The 22453-nt window shown below is 36.5% G+C and overlaps 1 protein-coding gene across 1 annotated transcript; it reads left to right on the forward strand.

The window, feature by feature from the left end:
* The first annotated feature begins 1425 nt into the window (after positions 1 to 1425).
* LOC128224397 (DBH-like monooxygenase protein 1 homolog) lies at positions 1426 to 20675 on the forward strand. Its single transcript, XM_052934221.1, has 11 exons — positions 1426 to 1515; positions 10165 to 10357; positions 10645 to 10777; positions 11148 to 11249; positions 13096 to 13275; positions 14614 to 14780; positions 15902 to 16145; positions 16520 to 16616; positions 17565 to 17728; positions 18369 to 18462; positions 19361 to 20675. Exons 1-11 carry the CDS (start codon positions 1493 to 1495, stop codon positions 19695 to 19697), a joined length of 1734 nt encoding a protein of 577 aa, XP_052790181.1. The 5' UTR covers positions 1426 to 1492; the 3' UTR covers positions 19698 to 20675.
* The last annotated feature ends 1778 nt before the right edge of the window (positions 20676 to 22453 follow it).

Below are 22453 nucleotides of genomic sequence, written 5' to 3' on the forward strand. Positions count from 1 at the left end.
CGGTAAGAAGACTATCGGGCCGACGATAAAAGGTGTTGCAAATTGAGGCGGCCCGAAGTCGGCCCGCCTTAGAATCCGATGTCGGGCCGAAATAGCTTGTATTATTAGTCTTATGTCGGCCCGATGTATGAGTATTAGCTCGGAAATACGGTATCAATTGTATTTGTCAGTTTAAATTTTCAGTATTTTTGGCATCAATCGTATACTTATAAAATATATAAGATAATGTATGGTAAACTGCGATATAAGGCTTCAGAAAAAAAATATTTGTGGATTTTGGCCAATAACGAAAGGTGCTGCTACGAAAGTAAGTGGTTGCCAAACCATATTGTAGCGAGTGAATGTGATGTTAAATAGGAAAGCAGACCATTGCCAGTTGTTACTAAGACAGTATGTGATTTCTAACGAAAGTGATCGATGTTTAAGAGGTAAACGGTTCTTAAGAGAAGAGATGATTGCTAAGGAAACAAGATGTTGCTAAGGAAGTCATAGATTGCTTAGAATTGAATAGGTGATGCTAACGAAACGTTTGGTGCTAAGGAAGTCTTTTTGTTCTTTTAGGACTTGTCAATTTTGGAAAGATGTTTTATGTGTAAAAACAAGTGATCCCAGGTCACGGTTAATCTTGACCCCAGGCACTGTCAATCTTGACCCCAAGGGCATGAATTAATCAATCACGGAGGATGACTAAACAATCCTACATAACAAAATATTTTACCTCTAGGCTTTGTACTTTTGAAGAAAACTGTCTTCCTAGCATAACTCAATGTACAACACGTGACCCCAGGGTGGGTCTAAAACACGTGACCCCAGGGTTGGTCTAATTTTGACCCAATGGCAGCATTTTAACAATTTTGGTAGATGAACACAAGACACTGCTTAAGCCCAAATACCTTACATATATGTCTTTTTTTAGGTTTGAAAACACTTTCCTTTAACAAATTATTGAAAAATGACCCTCTGAAAGTGGCCAAATTTGATCCCTTAAATCATTTAAACAATCTTGATTGAGAACTACTAGACAATGCAGTGCTCCTTTTGTTTGTTATAGCAACCAGGGATCTCAGTGGAAACTATTTCGTACAAAAACCGAGAATTCATGTGTGATTTGACCAAGTTGAATAGTACCAAATGTCGTTTAAAGCAATTGCTGGCGGCAGATGCCGGACAACCCATCTACAATATTAACTCTCCTTGAATAATATGTAAGGATTGCGCCGGTTTAAAATGTGACCTGAAGAACTTTTCATCATATGAGAAATATTTTGAAATAGAATGGAACATGAATAAGCTGGTAAACAAACAAACGTTTCCCCCGTTTATATAAAGAAGTTTTGTGCCTGCTAAATCTTGAATATTTAGAACACTGGTTGAACTAAATATTGAACTGAAAGTAATGAACCGTATACAATACAATGCGTTTACTTTAAAGGTTCTCCTGTATTAGCCTGTTGTCAGTTGACGAAGTAATAGCGGACCGTACAGATTCAATATGGGTGACCGTCGCTTGCTAAGGTTAGATCTATTGTATTTATGTTTTTTGTTACTCTCTCTAATACTTTATTAAATTTAGATACAAATTTTTGTACATTGTTTCCCTGTGACTGAAGAACGCGACGGTTTTAACTAGTGATAAAATGTTTAAAAGTATTTTAATATACGTCTTAAGAACAATTGGCACTGCATTTTATAGATTTATAAACACAACAACGAGATTAGAATTATATGCAATGATGCAATGATGATATATCGCAATATATCACAAATCTGGGTGTGGATGTTGGTTTTATATTTTTTCGGGAGTAATTGAATGTTTACTTATACATGTACTTAAGTTATAACATACAAAGCTTAGAATGTATCGCAAAAACAAACACGAATTAACATGATAGTGTAACTTATTTAAGCCAAATACAAGGGAGGGCAAATAATATTATCCTGTCAGGAGATCATAAAATTGCATGAAACACGAATCTGCCCCTGTGTTCAGTCTAGGGTAAGGGGATGCTCATGTTAGCAAACTGTTTGTTGTGTATTCAAGTTGTATCCAGCGCATTCACCGCAATCGGGGGACAAAATTGCAAACGTTATCCGAAACAACTAAAGTTTATAGCCTTAACTAACTTACTAGTATCTATTTTGTCAGCTTTTAAGTACATTAAATGCCTATTGCCCATATACAGTACATTGCTGTCTTTTATTATTGTGTAACTTAAGTTTCGTTTTCGATTATGTACCAAAAAGGCACTATACATATGAATACAACGTCTTATGGCAGACACCATATATTTGTAAATATGTACGTCTGTATGTGTTCAATGTGTCACTGAAAAAAGGAAATAAACAATATCAACGAATATTTTCGTACTTGAAATTGATATTTACAGTCCTCCGTAGTTTTCTTTTTTGTATACAAATATTCATAAGATTTGTTCAAATTCAAATAGCTTCACAATAATTAAGAATATATCGTTTCTTAATTTCATTTTAATAGTTAAACATGCTTGACGTAGTGATTTTAACATGGATAACTATGTTCGGTGGTTCGGATCCCGGAGGGGCAACTTGTTTTACAACATAATGATCACATTTTGACTAGAAATTGTTTAAAACCATTGTCACAGTGATAAGCGCACACACATTTGTTTTCGAACTCGTACCTAAGTTCGATTGCCGTTGTTGATATTTGTGAAAATTGTCTGATGTCACAATAAAGCGTACAAGTGGGTTTTATCCGAGTATCCCGGTTTACAACCCAACACAAGACCATACTATCTCGCCCGGTTTACCACACAACAAAAGACCATACTATCTCGCCCGGTTTACCACACAACACCAGACTACACTATCGCGCCCGGTTTACAACCCAACACAAGACCACACCATCTCGTCCGGTTTACAACCCAACATAAGACTACACTATCTCGTCCGGTTTACAACCCAACACAAGACCACACTATTTCGCCCGGTTTACCACACAACACAAGACTACACTATCTCGCCCGGTTTACAACCCAACACAAGACCATACTATCTCGCCCGGTTTACCACACAACAGAACACTAAACTATCTCGACCGGTTTTACCACATAACACAAGACCAAACTATCTTGCCCGGTTTACCACTCAACACAAGACTACACTATCTCGCCCGGTTTACCACACAACACAATACCATACTATCACGCCCGGTTTACCACACAACACAAGACCACACTATCTCGCCCGGTTTACCACTCAACACAAGACTACCCTATCTCGCCCGGTTTACCACACAACACAAGACCACACTATCTCGCACGGTTTACCACACAACACAAGACCACACTATCACGCCCGGTTTACCACACAACACAAGACCACACTATCTCGCCCGGTTTACCACACAACACAAGACTACACTATCACGCCCGGTTAACAACCCAACACAAGACCACACTATCTCGCCCGGTTTACCACACAACACAACACTACACTATCTCGCCCGGTTTACCACACAACACAAGACTACACTCTCTCGCCCGGTTTACCACACAACACAAGACCACACTATCTCGCCCGGTTTACCACACAACACAAGACTACACTATCTCGCCCGGTTTACCACACAACACAAGACCATACTATCACGCCCGGTTTACCACACAACACAAGACCATACTTTCGAGCCCGGTTTACCACACAACACAAGACCATACTATCACGCCCGGTTTACCACACAACACAAGACCATATTATCACGCCCGGTTTACCACACAACACAAGACTACACTATCGAGCCCGGTTTACCACACAACACAAGACTACACTATCTCGCCCGGTTTACCACACAACACAAGACCACACTATCTCGCCCGGTTTACCACACAACACAAGACTACACTATCTCGCCCGGTTTACCACACAACACAAGACTACACTATCACGCCCGGTTTACTACACAACACAAGACCATACTTTCGAGCCCGGTTTACCACACAACACAAGACCATACTATCACGCCCGGTTTACCACACAAGACAAGACCATACTATCTCGCCCGGTTTACCACACAACACAAGACTACACTATCGAGCCCGGTTTACCACACAACACAAGACTACACTATCTCGCCCGGTTTACCACAAAACACAAGACCACACTATCTTGCCCGGTTTAACACACAACACAAGACCATACTATCACGCCCGGTTTTCAACTCAACGCAAAACCACCCTATCTCGCCCGGTTTACCACACAACAAAGACCATACTATCTCACCCGGTTTACCACACAACACAAAACTACACTATCACGCCCGGTTTACCACACAACAGAAGACCACACTATCTAGCCTGGTTTCCCACACAACACAAGACCATACTTTCGAGCCCGGTTTCCCACACAGCACAAGACTTCACTATCACGCCCGGTTTACCACACAACACAAGACCACACTATCACGCCCGGTTTACCACACAACACAAGACTACACTATCACGCCCGGTTTACCACACAACACAAGACTACACTATCACGCCCGGTTTACCACACAACACAAGACTACACTATCACGCCCGGTTTACCACACAACACAAGACTACACTATCACGCCTGGTTTACCACACAACACACGACTACACTATCACGCCCGGTTTACCACACAACACACGACCACACTATCACGCCCGGTTTACCACACAACACAATACTACACTATCACGCCCGGTTTACCACACAATACAAGACTACACTATCACGCCCGGTTAACAACACAACACAAGACCACACTATCACGCCCGGTTTACTTCACAACACAAGACTACACTATCTCGCCCGGTTTACCACACAACACAAGACCATTCTATCACGCCCGGTTTACCACACAACACAAGACTACACTATCACGTCCGGTTTACCACACAACACATGACCACACTATCTCGCCCGGTTTACCACACAACACAAGACTACACTATCACGCCTGGTTTACCACACAACATAAGACTACACTTTCACGCCCGGTTTCCCACACAACAAAAGACTACTCTATCACGTCCGGTTTACCACACACCACATGACCACACTATCACGCCCGGTTTACCACACAACACAAGACTACACTATCTCGCCCGGTTTACCACACAACACAAGACTACACTATCTCGCCCGGTTTACCACACAACACAAGACTACACTATCACGCCCGGTTTACCACACAACACAAGACCACTCTATCTCGCCCGGTTAACCACACAACACAAGACCACACTATCTCGCCCGGTTTACCACACAACACAAGACCACACTATCTCGCCCGGTTTACCACACAACACAAGACCACACTATCTCGCCCGGTTTACCACACAACACAAGACCACACTATCACGCCCGGTTTACCACACAACACAAGACCACACTATCTCGCCCGGTTTACCACACAACACAAGACCACACTATCACGCCCGGTTTACCACACAACACAAGACTACACTATCACGCCCGGTTTACCACACAACATAAGACTACACTATCACGCCCGGTTTACCACACAACACAAAACCACCCTATCGCTCCCCATTTCCCACACAACACAAGACCAGCATACACCCTATACTTTAATTACTTATCTCACTAGATTTTATTAGAATTGTCAAAAGAATATTTTTAAGCTAAACACCATTATTAATCAGTCGATTGAATAAGAATGTGAACAGCATGAACAGGAAACCAATTCAGAATTAAATAAATGTAAAGAATAATAAAATTAGAACGTTAACAAAATTGGAAAACAACTTGACCACTACAATAGCAACTTACTCGAAGAAGATTTATCAACTTAAGTATTTATAAGATTAACGCAGCTGTATGACAATTGATTACTTAAATCAGCTTATTCTAATATTGTACAACCATTTTTCCGCATTTCATGCTAGAGTTGGCAGACTGCTGTCTCAAATGGGCAAAAAAAAATCAAAGTTTAGAAAATCACTTTCAAAACAACAATAATAATTATGTTCGTGAAGTTTGCGGCCTAGTTAACAAACTACGCTAACTTCACGTCGCTAGGCAGCTAGACCACAGACAATACGCCACTAGGCCACACACTTCACGCCGCTAGGTCGCTTACTTCACGTCGCCAGGCCGCTAGGCCGCTAACTTCACGGCACTATGTCGCTAGGCCGCTTCCTTCACGTCGCTAGGCCTTTAGGTCGCTTACTTCACGTAACTTGGTCGCTAGTCCGCTAACTTCACGTAGCTAGGCCGCTAGGCCGCTTACTTCATGTTGCTAGGCCGCTTACTTTACGTCGTTCGACCGCTAGTCCGCTAACTTCACGTTGCTAGGCCGCTAGGCCGCTTACTTTACGTCGTTCGACCGCTAGGTCGCTAACTTCACGTCGCTAGGCCGCTAGGCCGCTTACTTTACGTCGTTCGACCGCTAGGCCGCTAACTTCACGTCGCTAGGCCGCTAGGCCGCTTACTTTACGTCGTTCGACCGCTAGTCCGCTAACTTCACGTCGCTAGGCCGCTAGGCCGCTTACTTTACGTCGTTCGACCGCTAGTCCACTAACTTCACATCGCTAGGCCGCTAGGCCGCTTACTTTACGTCGTTCGACCGCTAGGCCGCTAACTTCACGTCGCTAGGCCGCTAACTTCAAGTACATATAATAATACACTATTAGAACCAATGCTTAGTGGTCTTAGTTGTAGTCTCTTGTTTATAAGGCTTGCATGTTCATGGTCCGAGTATCATTTAATCTTCCCTTCTTTGAAATATTTCTTTTTATGTTGTTTTTTGTATTCACTAGATCTATGTATTGCAAAACTGTAAAAGTATTGAACACATCGTTTAAAAATATAGGATTCAAATCATTAGCACGTAAAACCAGTATTGATGCATTGAGATGACAACGGTTGTGACCATCAGGCTACGTTTGTAGGGACACTTCTCGAACGTTATTTGGCAATGACATTGTTTAATTTTATTTCAACAAGTCGATTATCAATTGAAAAATATTCGTATGGGACCTCATACCGTTTGGAGATTAATTAGGTTTTGGGAAGTTCGCAAATCGCACCCTAGCGTATATACATACGCTCGAAAAAAAGTATTAAATCCTTATTTATATATTTATTTTGTTTCAGGTATTTAAAATTTGAGAAATAAAAAATATCAGGTACAATAATGGCGATAAATCAGTTATCGTCTTTCAACTTTCGTGAAAAACCCCTTCGCCTCCAAAACATTCAACTTGTTGCTTTGTCGTTAAATCGGCACATAAAGGTTACCTCCTTAAATTATTCAATTATTTACGCAAGACTTTGGTTTTCATTACTGCCTACATTATATAAATATAAGCCTTAGGCCTTTTTGATGACAAAGCGCTATTGCCGGTTTCACAGTTTGTTTCGCAATATTTTGCATAATTCCCATGGGTCAAAATCAAGTGTACTTTCGTATAAGGACGTTAATGGTCGGACGAAAGTACTATACATTAATATGTTAACTCCATTCGGTCATGCTTCACGGAAAATACGCAATTAAATTTAAACATTGACATTTACATGGTCTGATAATATGAAAACTTGCCGAAAGACAGAATAAGTATCCTTTTGAAACACATAAGAATGTGGTGTTTTGGTAGAAAATGCAGCGACATGATCAGATGATAAAGTATCATTTAAATTGACATTGCAGACAATTAAATTATCTGATTTATTTTTATATTTTATCAAAAACGTTCCTGTGGTTTATATATATTTAACAGTGAAATAAATGTAATATTTGCCAAATAACTGAATTAAAGCTATTTCACAACGCCTTGACCAAATTTGAATAGGAGTAGAAATATTGAAATAAAGCTTTCAAACTTTACTTAAGCGTTTGGGTACTCAAACATAGAAGCGTAGATGAATTTTAAACTCGTTTAACAGCTTGTACTCTATTTGATCTGTGTAATTGTTAATATTTTCGAAAACAGAAATAGCTTGCTGGTTGCATTGTGCTTCTTAAATACTTTCGATTAACGTTCTGACTTCTAGTTAATCAGTCGACAAAATGGAGAACTTTGTCCCAAAGCAATCTACAAAACATAAACACAAACAGAGATTAATAATACAAATAACTCTTGCTCTTATATTTACAAATTCTTTCAGAAGTTTATATTTTCATAAAACCTCATGTTCTGTTCTGTTCATAAAATCTTACGCAATCTTCTGCCACTGTGGTTTAGTGGCTACGGTCTCACATGCGAACTGTGAAGGCGCTGGTTTGATTCTCGTATACGTAGCATTTTTATTATTTTTGTTTTCTCTTTTTCTTTGTAATGAATATATTAATGAAATTGATACCATGTTACAAACTTACTTTGAGATATTTTCACAAAAGAATCAATATATTAGATATTTCATTACATCACATTAACAAATAACAGCTTGTGTACCTTTAAGAATGTCTTTGTATGATTTTCGTGTTGCCGCATTTTATCCTTTAATCTTAATTAAATCATTCGTACTCCCCCTGGCAAGTTTTATTACCATCTACTTTAACGTCTGAACAAAGATAATTACCTCATTGTTATACGTCTTAGAAGACATTACTTAATATGTGCTAATATTATATAATGCATCGAAAACAAATTTCCTTTAGATTAAAAATAAATATTCTGTTCTGTTACCCATTACTTAGCAGTCCAATGCTAATAAATGCCATTTGATACAGAACAGAACAGAACAGAACATAATTTTATTCGACGTATACCAACAAGGTACATAGTCGTAGAATATAAATGCATTTATTTAACGTGAATTCAACAAGTCACATAACACAGATTCGATACAGGCAATGTCTATATGTAGTTATGAATAATTGTCATACGTGAAAACAATAATATGCAAATGATAAAACATGAGGATGAGCTGATATAAACTAATCACTATATGTAATGGAAGTTCTATGTTTAAGAGCTTCTTTTATATATTTGGATAATTTAAATACAGTATTTTTGTTGTCTGACTTAAGCAGTTCTATAGACTTGTACATGGTTGGTCTGACATAAAAATATTTTTTAATGTATTTCCTTCTGATGTCATTATAACAAGGACATATTAATATGAAATGAAATTCATCTTCTAGATCATTTGAATAACAAAAAGTACAATAACGTTCATTCTTAGGAATGTTGTTATTTGCATATCTACCGGTGTGGATTATTAATGAATGAGCAGACACTCTTAATCTAGTAATATAAAATCGTAAGTCATGCGGTAAAATGTTCAAGTATTGTTCAAAGTACATGTAGGAAACCATATATCTCCCAAACATAGGTGAAGATTTTACAATTTGATATCATGTTTTACATAGACGCCGCGATTTCACTATTTGAAAAACATAGATGAAGCACTGAGCTAAATGTTTAAGTAAGATGTCAATTTGCTCATTATTATACTAGATGGGCAAAGCATTGAACACCAAAATGTATTAATAAAATGAAGGTTCATCAGTTGCCATTTTCAGAAAATAATTTTGGTAGTCGCTCTGTTGTCTCCATGAGCTCTAAAACAAACATGTCACAAATCTCGTTCAAGATTGATAAATAGTGATTTTATGTCGGAAATGACGTCATTGTTGTTTTCACAAAACCATGAGAAACATTTTTTAACATGTTTAAGATGTTTATAGTGTTACAAACGTTAAATTCATCAATACCTGAATCAAATGTTGTAATTCATCAAACATTTTACACTCCACTATATCATTCCAGTAAACCACAAGCTAAGATAGCATGGAAAAAGGGAAACATATACAGAGGATAATTGTGCTTAAAACTGAAACAGACACTCCTATTTTTATTCACTCTTATTATACATCGAATTTGATAAATATTTATTTTAATATGAAAATCGCGACTTATTGAAGCCAAGTAATGCTAAAGAGGAAAACATGCAATCGTTTGTATCTATAAAATAGTGTGAGTGATTCAGTTAAAATGATTGAAACAAGTATGTTATATGACTTTAAACTCACTATTCCAACGTTACGTTTATCAAGACAATTTACCAGTTTTTAATAAACCACTGAATAGCATGCAATACATAGTAATCTTGATAGTTTATTTCAAAGGTATAATGCGCAAAACAAGGAAGTGTTACTGTCCACTAATACTCATTACTTCTACATTGCAGGTGGTTACCTGCGGTTTGCATGGTGCTCTCCTCTGCGCATGCCTACCCTAGTTTTCAAACAAAACTCCCGAATGGTGACAGTGTACCTCATCCGTGCGACTCTTCTCGAATGTGGGAAGGGGTCGGACACGAGAACCAGGCGGGAGGAGGGGTTAGAAACCCCTTTGGAAGGGACTTTGATGCAAACGGGAAGGTAAATATCAATATGTATAATACGTAAAAAGTAGTCTGAGCTAGGATTATATACACAATCACAATGAAACCTCTGATGTTAATGTTTATATTGAAAAGTCAAAATAACATTTTTAGCCGGACCAGTGGATTTTTCTGAGTACTCCAATCTATCCCACGACAAAACCCCCCCACAATATTGTGTAATATAACATAATGCGTTACTACTGAACCATGCACATGTTCCAACATTAGAGCATTTGATATCTTATATCCCTGAAAGTTCTTTCTTTGTTCATATTCGTATAGGTTTGGGACTCTACAATCTGCAGAATGGATTCAGATGGAGATGGACGGACGAACGGAGAAGAGCTGGGAGATCCTGACTGTATATGGAGCCAAGGACAGGCCCCAGCAGTCACTTCCGGTCTTTCACACCCAGGTAAAACCTTAGGGACGGTACCCCATAATAACAAGTGATACGTTTCTACGGTATAATTTGTTTTGTTTTTTATTTGAGATCAATATTTTGGAATAACATTACATCACATCACAGCGATATCCACAAATCAATATCGTCCTATTTTAAATTTAGTGTAATTATCAAAATATAATTTTTCAATCATTTTTTAATAACACGAAGACGACGTATTTGACTATTAAAATCATGAAACAATCTAAGAACAATTTTATGTCTGTTTCAGCTCTTGGTTTTTAAATGTGTGTTCCTACATTAATTGTTAAAATTACAAACTTATATGCTTCTTGTTTCTTGAGGCTCGACCTGTACGCTAAGTTGTTATTATCTTCAGGTGTATGTGAGCCATTGGGCAGTAGCACGTGTGCAGGGAGAAACTCGTTTGTAGACTGTGGAAATACCGGAGAGTTTGACTGCCCTCCCATACACGCAGAAGGTAGAGTTTAGTTGTTGTTTTCACCAGGGGTATGTGAGCCTATTGAGGTAGCACATGTAATGGGAAGAACTCGATTGTAGACTGGAAATACAGGAGAGTTTGATTGCCCTCTCATACACACAGAAGGTAGAGTTTAGTTGTTGTTTTCACCAGGGGTATGTGGGCCTATTGAGGTAGCACATGTAATGGGAAGAACTCGATTGTAGACTGGAAATACAGGAGAGTTTGATTGCTCTCTCATACACACAGAAGGTAGAGTTTAGTTGTTGTTTTCACCAGGGGTATGTGGGTCTATTGAGGTAGCACATGTAATGGAAAAAACTCGTTTGTAGACTGTAGAAATACAGGAGAGTTTGACTGCTTTCCCATACACACAGAAGGTAGAGTTTAGTTGTTGTTTTCACCAGGGGTGTGTGAGCCTATAGAGGTAGCACATGTGCGGGGAAGAACTAGTTTGTATATTGCGAAAATAACGGAGAGTTTGATCGCCCTCTCATACACACAGAAGGTAGAGTTTAGTTGTCTTTTCCACCTGTGGTATGTGAGCCTAAAGAGGTAGCAAGTGTGCAGGGATTCTATGTAGTCGTTTGTAGTCTATGGATAGAGTGGATAGTTTGACTGCCCTCCAATCTAAACAGAAGGTCAAGTTATTTTGTAGGAACAGTTTTATGCAACTGTTTAATAGCCCAGATGCGGATCAACATGCATTTGTTACTTCTACGGATATTATATTTTGAAATCATATGAACAATCAACCAATTTATAAAACCTCTCACTTATGTAGAATATGCCAATTTCAACTATAACTCCACCCCAACTGTCCTGTTTGTTATTGTCACTTGTTTGTCCATGTGATTCTCATGTTTATGTAAATGAGTGTATGAGGTTATGAAAGTGGTCAAACGGGTATATTTGTATTTAACTTACAGTTTCATTGGCTCTCCTATTTTTATCTCACCGCCCTTACTAATTTCCTTCATTTTGGCTATCACTTGTTTTCTAGAAGTCGGACTGCGATGTCCGCTTCTCTTTTAAAGTCATTTCTATATTGTTACAAAACTTTATATATTCATATTTAATAGTGTACTGTTTCACAGTCTGGTGAGTGTATTTCTTTATTACATTCATATTAGTATTTATTTGTATTTAATCCGAAAAGCTGTAATTAGAGATAACCTGCTTAATTGTATTTACTGAATTTCATGAAGGGCGTGGCACTTGCTTTTATCTTGTATGTTTTGTATTGTGTCTTACAAATGTTTATTGGTTCTGTCATAATGTTATTATATTTATAAGTTTTTCTATATGACCATTGAGAAATAAATATATCGAATCCTGAGAAGTGTTGCCAACTTAAATTTGTTTTTAAGGAATGACTTGCGGGATTGGTGTCATTATCGGGGCAATTTGGCATGTTATCGTGTGTGGACCCAACGCGTTCTTTAACCAGTCCAATTGCGTTTATATCCCAGATAATGACATCAGTTACGCAATTCATTACTTATATTTACACTAATAGTTCATTAATTTATTCAAAAAATGTAAAAAATACTTCAATTCAACATGTTGATTTAAGTTCTTCGGGGCCTGCTGACACAAAACAAACAATTACAAGATTTTCTTTTTTAATTTATATTCATATTGTTATTCGATGACTCACGATCCGAACATACCGGAAGATGTTGCGTTCATCGGATGATAATCGCAAAAGCCGAAATGAAGTTCATTAGGTATAGAAGTTAAGGTGTAAAAAGTTGAAAAAGAGGTATGCAACTGCAATATAGATTAAGTCTTTAAAATGCATCGACATGCTACGAATTGCAAAACAAAAACAATTATTATTTAGACACCGTCAAAATGGACATACGCTACCCAGAAACGCCAGTCCCTGCCCAGGAAACCACATACATGTGTATGGCCTTTGAGCTTCCATCGGATAAGCCCTACCATCTGATCGCCTCTAACCCAATCATCGACAACAGGGAGGTCATGCACCACATCATCGTCTACGGATGTTCTGGAATGGGTAATTATTGTTACTCCCAAATGTTTTCCATACAGGACCATAACATTCTGACGTGCTTATTCATTGGCATTGATTTCTTATTTCTTACATGTATACAGAAATAAATAATCATCACTTTTATAAACATTTTTTGCAATCTATGCAAGTGAAATTAGAAGAAAAGTGTATTTGGCTGCAGTTAATACTTTGGTAAAACCCATGCTTCCGAACTGAAAAAATATCCTTATTTTGAGTGCAGAATAATTGTAACTAAATCAGTCGTCTGTGGCAATTCAATCAAACATTACGAGGTCTGTTTAAGAGTGACTGCGGTTTGTTTGTCAATGTTAAATAACTTCTTTGTTGGCTATAGCCTATACATATTGATCCAGGAGGGGTCAGCATATGATCGATGGAAAATCAAACAGTGCATTTCAAAATTATCTTAATATTGAATTACTTTTCGCAAATACTAGTTTTATATTATGTTAACCTTGTTGCGAACGAAAACTAAATACGTGACATAATATGAAATGATGTATCTAGCTTTGGTAGAACTTGTATCATGTGTCCATGAATAGATATCACGTGACTCATATTAAAAGATTATTAATTATCTTTGATTTGTTTTCGTGCCCTAACCTCCATTTACCTTTAATAATCAAAATGATATTAAACTATCTAAGCAATAAAATAAACCATTCTTTTAAAAAAGAAGTATTGTACAGCTGATTTCAAGTTATAATGGGAGAGTTCTATTCTGATTGTCAGGGGAGATCACTGCGTAGGAAATTATAAAACTCCTTCTTGCCTCTCTTTGTAACGTTTTAAATGCTACGGAGTTGCTAACTCACTAACTTGTTATTCTCTCTTTTCAGTCCCTTTCACTAGACTTATAGTGACAATGAGATAAGTTACTCATTGATAGGACACTTAATCGGATTACGTTCACCTTCGATGAATACATTCTATATTTAGCAAAATAATTTAATCAAAGTCAAGGACTAGTAAATTTTACCAGTTGCTTATAAATAAAGAATATTTGTATCTGGATGGCTCGGCGCGATGTCAGTTCCCTTTGTATCCATAGCAATTATCGGGGAAAGCGTTAGTATCAGGTTATAATGCAGGCACTTAATTCGCGATTACGTACCGTAGAAGCTTCAAACCTCAAACAGCATAAAAATCGTTTGCACAGAATGTTATTAAATGAATTGCTGAAAATCTTGATCATTTTTCTTTCATTACTTTAAGGTAAAGGAGCATGTCGGTGCAGAAGTCTTTAAAACTAGGTCAATTATTTACAAACCTAAAGTTTGAAAAAACATGAGAAGTGTATTGCTAACATATGTGTTACAGACACAGCACCAAGAGAGCTCAACAAACCATGGAACTGTCAGGGGGAAATGCAATCGTGTCGGGAGATGATAAGTTTATGGGCAGCAGGTAGCCCTGGGATATGTTTCAATGAAAACATGGGATTCCAGGTTGCTGGAGAAAAGGGACTGAAGTATGCTGTGATGGAGGTATGGTGTTTTACTGCCAACGTATTGTATTATCCGCGAGAAAACAATCTCTAGGGTCTAGCTAGAATCTGATCATATCATTCATATCCGTAAGTGTACACATTACATGTCATCAAGTACAGAAGTGCCAATTGAGAAATACATGACAACGTCGTAACAAGGGGACTACGGAACAGAGTGCATAGATCTACCATTGCTATAAATTAAATCGAAACTGATATTTTATTGTCATTATAACTGTTATGTATTTTTAATTGTATACAGATACCTTCCCCAACAAGCAAGTAGCCAGACGTTTGAAATCATAATTAACATTGTTTATTCTCCATGTCTCATTTCATTTAATTGATGGTGACTTATTATAACGCAAAATAATATATTAAGCAGTCGAATCAACCAATATATGTTATAATACAGTGGAAAATACTTGCCATGCCAAACAGTCACATACGTGGCCTAGTTCTTGGATGAAGGCCGCATAGAACAAGACAAACACAACGTCATAAAAACAATTAGCAGCACAAATACACATTCAATTTATCTATAAAGTGGAATTTGAAAGTGGTAGCATCATTCCGATTGAAATTGTTAATTTATAGGCCGTGTACTACTTGCAAACTTTTTAACAGTATTCTGTTTTCAAGAATCACTAGGATGTATCCAAATATCCCGAAGGACAAGTGTTGTGCATTTTTCTTCTAAAATATGTAACCTCACACTTGTTCCATCATTTATAAATAATTACTAAATTAAAATAAATCAGGTGGGCCACGACGAACATATCACATTCCAATAATCCTCATCAGAGCACTCATCAACTTGAAAAGAATGGGGGGGATAACTCAAAACATAACATATAAACTGATTAATTAATTTAATATCGTACATAGCTACATGATAAAAAGAACCCTTATAATGATTATTGTTTTGAGTTTTATGGCTACTACGTGCATGCAGGCGATTGTAGCATTTATATGAAAACAAAAACTGTCTCAATACCAGATAAGAAATATATCTCAAACTCACTAGAACCACATCTACACCATTAAACGTACAGTTATCTACAATAAGATTTGAATGAAACAACTCCCATCAAATTGATACATATATTCCCATTTCAGTTTCATTGGAACAACCCCTCCCTCGTCGACAGTTATACAGATAGTTCTGGCTACGAACTTTACCTCACTCCAAATCTCCGCCCTTACAATGCTGGTGTGTTAATGATTGGTCAGAGTGAGATCGCCATTCCGCCGGGTAAAATGGGACACGTGGAAGAGGGCACCTGTCCTGGCAATTGTACCAATCAGATCATGACGGGAGATGTACAGGTCACATTGGCTCTTAACCACATGCATACGATGGGTAAGTATACCATTTGTTTGTCCACTTTTCTGTTAAGAGCTATCGTATTTGGTATATAAATTTCTTCCAATGTATAACGAAACTTCTTTTGAACATTTAAAAAGCTGATTTTTGAATTCGGTCGTCGAGTACTCAAAGAAGTATAAACCTCATTACCTTTATGTTGAAACTGGCTCATTTTAAACGTTAATGTAAAAGTATTAAACAAATATAGCACGATTGATAAGTCTTTGGTCAAGTGTGAGGTTAAGCGTTCACTGTTAATAGTTGTTCATTGAAACAGCTTTGTTTAAATGCTCTTAAAGCTTGTTTGGTTTGTAATCAAACATAATTTGAAGAACTTGACGTCTATAATAAGGTTTGTTTTACTTTAGGAAAGGCCCAAATCACAGAGCTGAATCGAAATGGACGGCGTATACAGTACCTAGCTAAAGATGACCACTTTGACTACAACAGTCCTGTGTTTTATGAGTGAGTTCAATGCGTACAGGTTTATTTAAAAATACGTTGTTTTTAATACGAATCTTAGCCTAGCGTTCCCGATGGAATATTAAACTTTGAAGATGAAAACAGTCTTCGTTCTTTTTCAAAATATTCTGATATTTATCATAAACGATATTCGTAGATTTAGATTACATATCTAGACAATCGTTGATACGGCGAGATTGCTCTCATATCAATAGTTGCCCTGGACCTCACCCCAAAAGTACAAAAGTACTGTTTTTTTCTCCCGAAAAACCTACCTATTTAAATGCGATTTATTTATACTATGGTATATGTGATAAATGACATAAGTATATATAATCTGCCAAGAGTCCTTATATAATTCACAATTATATTCCACACGTTCAAGAAATGTGTTAGAAAGCCTACCTTCGCTTAGCTCCGATAAAAAATATAAAACGATCACCTGTGTACATGTGTTACCTGCGCTGTTGATGAGCTGAAAATCATAAACTGACTAAGCAATGCCATTTCCCGAGCTATATGCATTGCAGGAAAGTAGTACCCGGATTGTTTTATACCGAAATATATACGGTCGTTTTAGTTCCGTACTGAGATGATATCCAGTAAGAATCACAACATAAACACAAATCTTATAACAAAGTTTTCTTTATCATTTTCCTCATAAATGATGACGTCACACCCGGTTATTCGACGTCATAGTTTGCTTTATCTTGTGACGTCATTTTATATTAAATGCAGAAAGAGACGATGATTTCAATAGAAAACGAATTACTTTATTCTAATAAATCTTAATCATAAAAACAAAATTAGAATGGAACTTGCAAATATTACCAATGGTTGTTTCAAGTTACAATGTTTACAAACATATGGAGTAAGATTGTTATATTAAACTTGAAACAAGGCTATATAGCATGTGTTCGAACGCAGTACCAATATATCCTATTTTTACAGATATGAGGATCCTATAACCGTTCGACCAGGAGACGAACTCCACACAACATGTGTATGGCAATCGCTTGACAAAACAAAAACAGTCAACTATGGCGAAGGGACGCAAGAAGAAATGTGTTTTGCTTTCCTTATTTACTACCCTAAGGAAAACTTTCGGTCAGAATGTGAGTAGTGTATGTTGCAAGACAGTTTACAATTAGCTCAATAGGTCCATACTTACGCTATGGTGCGTTTGTAGTCTTTTGCTTTATATTCCTGTCAACAATATCAGAAGTATCTTTTTGACTGCTGAGCTTGTCCTTGCTATTAACAGTTCATATTTTTGTTAGGAATTTAGATGAAACTAATTCTCTTTTCATATTCGTCACTTCTATGCACGAAGCCAAAGGTGTCCGTTTGTAATTTGATTTTTATCCAAGCTGCCGTAAACAATATCAAAGTAGATATTTGGGTTACACGATTTTCTTTAGTACATTGTTGCTATTTATTATCAATTATTATGTTCTCTTGTTTTCTATGCACGGGGTATGCTAACGGATATTATGAATAATTCTCTCTTGACAAAAGGGTTAACATGAATGGTTTGATGTTTAAAACATTTCGAATATGAGCATAATTCTACATCCAATGTATATTAGTCGGGCGCAAAATAACATGCTGGTGCTCGTTTTCAAAGCCTTTCAGAATGTCGCCAGTACTTTTTAATCAAAATTTGGATTCGAATGTGACTAATACCAGCTTCCAACTGTATTCCATGTTAACAGAAATTAATTAGAAAGATGTAGCTTCCTGTATTTATTTCAGCGTGTGTATCAATGAAGGGACTTGATCATTGTGAAATGTGGATGAACGGAAATGTCAGGAGAGGGTGTGATTTTGATCAAATTTTCAACCCAGTGTAAGTAATTAATTGAACCAACATACGTTAGGATAGCATGCCGTCCCTCGTATACACATACATATTAATACTATTTTTAAGTTTTCTATCAGTATGGAAAAAATATGTAAATAGTTTGTCAAAGAGAAAATAATGCATGGTTTCATGACCATCTTCTAAAGCATCACTTGGTGTTTGCTTGATTTCTTTAAGATGCGCGAGGGCTGGAAATCTATGTTATGGAAGTTTTAAGCAGAATACTAACTTAACAAGTAAAAATAGAAAAAAAACAGTAACGATACAAAAATGTGGTTGATTAAGGTACGCCCCAACTCGCAAATCACAAAGTATAAGTCATCCTAAATCCGAAAGCATTTTCTAGAATGAAATGTTATGCAGTATCGTACGATGAGCTTCACCTTCCTACTGTAAACGCAATCCGACATTGTTATTTTTAAATTGCAAAGCTTATGCTGCGCTAGTTAACTTCACACGTTTTGCAAAGAGTGTGATATTTTCATCTTTCTTAGCATACGACATTAAATTCTTTAAATATTTTCAACTTTCTTAGCGTATCAAATCAATTGGTTCAAAATACAAATACAAAGACCTTTACAACACATAAAAACGTTGTTTATTTTAGCTTAAACATCTTAGACGAATAACCAGTGCTGAATTATTTAAAATTTAAAGATTAACTTTTCAATTTTATAATGAAAGTAAGAAACTACTTGGACACCAAATACCAATCTTGGTGCGGATTCTTGAAAGAAACGAAATCAGAAGCTTCCGTCTTTCATTTTCAAACACAATGTCAATGTTTAAATATTCAAACGTAGTCATGGATGTCAAAATGTTGAAATACTCTAATCATTCAGACATGATAACCTAATACAAGGTATTATCCTTTTAATTACAGAGACCCCGACACTGTGGCCATGTACGAAGCAGTCTCAGAAAAATGCACACCATTTGTTTGCCGGGAGGAATGTCTTGATTACGTTAGAAGCCTTAAGCAACAACCCTGCTTCATCGGTGACGTAGGAGACTTGGTGAGAACTTGGTACCTAAGGGATGAATCCACAAGAAACGAAGTCATATCCTTCTTTGCTGCAATTGATTCGTGCGATATGGAGTTGTGGGAGGAAAGATACCGACCAAATGGAAACATTGATGGGTCCATATCTTCTGCCGAGAACCGCCTGGCCTCGACGCATTTTATATTCGCAGTTGCTGCCCTTTCATTGTTATTTTGATGATGTTTTGTGTATATTTTATCCCGAGTAAGCTTACTGATTACGTAATTCTAATATCGCAACAGTGCATAAATATCACCACGATTACACGTTATTACACAAAATTTGGCAATGAATGTAGATGGAAAAAAATAAGGACATTGATTGGTTATGCTACGTATCATTGTGAACACATTAAATATTGCAATATTATTTGGTAGTGTATATTCGTCCTGAATTTTAGAAACATAATTCAGGCGTCAAAAGAAAATTATTATGTTTTACTTTGTTAAATATATGTACATGTATGCTTTCCATACAGCAAGAGGATAGTAAAATATAGTATGATTTTTATTTGAACTCTTTATTCCAAACACTACCTTTCGTTTGCCTCCGTAAATGTTAATAAGTGTTGTAGCAATAAAAACTATTCAATTATATCACAGTTAAGAGTCGTATGAGATGACGTATATTATTCCGTTTTGACTGGTTGCTCATATCTAAAAACTTTCAATCTATTTTAATTCAAGAGACAGATATATGTGCATTTGAAGTAGTCTTGGTTTAGCTTTTTAGCTTCAGGAATTCAGTTTCTGAACTATTATATTTGGAAATATTTAGAAACTTATTTCCTAAATAAACATATAACAAAGTGTGCTTTTAGTTGATTGTAAAATCAAGTCAAATCAATCTATTTGTTTTGTGTAAAATTGGACTCCCATTTGTAGATTTGTTTGAACACATGTACTGTACCTTTTTCATTATTGACTTTATATTCTGTTTTCAGTGCAATTCCTACGTTCTGCAAAATAATGCAATTTTATTTTAAAAAAATCGTGTTTTGCTTTGGATATAAGAATGTTTTACTTTACATGCTTGCTATGTATTTCATAAAGTAGTTGTATCTTTAGTACGAGTTTATACGGTATGTTATTAAGAGTCAACAAATCTAGCTGTGATTCAATCATTTCTGTTTCTTTAAATAAACGTTCTCCTTTAGCTTTCAGTATTAATTTCACATGAAGCATATGTGTTTTAATAATATGATGGAAACTACATGCACACTTCCAGTATTCAAATATTAAACAACGAATACTTTTAACGACATAATGCTAAGGCCTGCAAGAAACTGAAAAAATGATACACGCCACAAAAATAGTAATACGGTTGTATAGGTTCGTTTTTTATGGACCTTTAAAACAATTTCCACAGGGCACGTGTGTTTGCACCCTTATGAAAGATTTTGTCTCTGAAATATACGTTACCTTTTACCTGAATATATCAGTTGTATAGTCTGGTTCGATGTCACTTTTAATATCGTTATGTTTGAAATTATACTTTGTTCATAAAAAATCATGTCGCCAGTGCGCTCGAATGGATGGTGTGTTTATTTTACATGGACGGGAAAGACACAAAAAATAGTTAAGATGCAGCCAACTGACTCTAACTGTTGTATGTGGTTTTGGACAATTGGTCATTATTTATCCAAAAGTTGCCAAAATATAACCTGCATCTTGTCCAAGTTGAATTTAATTGATTGCTGATTTGTTTTATCCTTCATATTTGTATCATAAGTACAGCATAAAGATCCGGAAAAAAAAATAATATATATATAGCTTGTCACCATTCACCAACAGCACACTTTTCTATAAAAATGCACCACCACAACGTCTATCGTCCATGATTCCTCCACGTATCGGCTATATGACGTCATACTATCTCCGGAAATCAAATGCGCAATTTCATTCCGTCCATCAGCAATAACCTTGTTAAATGCCCTCTCCATCATTCAATTTACCAGCTTTGTCAGTTTTTAAACATAATCTAAGCAATAACAAAAAGGCTTATCCAAGTCTTCCTTTAAACAAACGGTCGCATTCCGTAGGCAGCTGAATGGCAGATGATTGATATATCGCTTTCATCTTGATTCTGACCAAATTGTAACCATTCATCAGGTATCAAAAATCCTGTCCTTCATCATTCTTATGTTTATACCCTGTCTTCAAAATGTACTTAATCATGCCTTTTTAAATTGGGATGAGTTTCGTTCAATTCAATCAACAACAACATTTTTTCACTAAAGCATGCAATCATTCGACTATTTTAAATTGCTGCAGGATTTATAAGATCATTTTGCTCTTTTCGCTAAACTTATAGGACTCAGTGCATTAACCCTTTCATGCAGGTTTAACTTACAATATCCTTTCTGCAGCTTGAATATTTCGCCCTATTATATATTAATCATTCCCACACCTGTTTTAGTTTGAGTTTATTACCTTAACCTCAAATATTTAATGTGAATTGCTCTTTGTAGACTTTATACACTCCCTGTACCGCCTGACCTGTTTTTGCAGCATAATGCAAGGCTTGTATGGTAAAAAAGCTCTTAACAGTATTGGCATGATTTTTCCTTCATTTCGGAGTGCTTTTGAGACTTCAATCGATTGTTTCTTGAGTTATGAGCCAGTCAGAGCTATTCATTTATTATTTACTTATTTTGTTTCCAATTAAATACAAATTATAGTAGAGTAAATAGGTTCGAATTTCCTTGTATTTCAGACTGTCTCTAGGCTTTAAATTGTGCCTTCCAGAAAAACGCACCTGTCGAAATTATACTGATCACCTAGACGGGCTTTTAACATATTTATGTGTTTTAAACTAAATCCTAGTTGATCAAATGTGTGTTCCTGATTAAAGATCCATTCCAGGCCATCAGAGATTTTTTGTATCCTGACCGGAAATACATGATTGTTTTTTTTCTTGCATATCAAAAAATT

The sequence above is a fragment of the Mya arenaria genome, chromosome 17 (assembly GCF_026914265.1).
Source record: "Mya arenaria isolate MELC-2E11 chromosome 17, ASM2691426v1".
NCBI lineage: Eukaryota > Metazoa > Mollusca > Bivalvia > Myida > Myidae > Mya > Mya arenaria.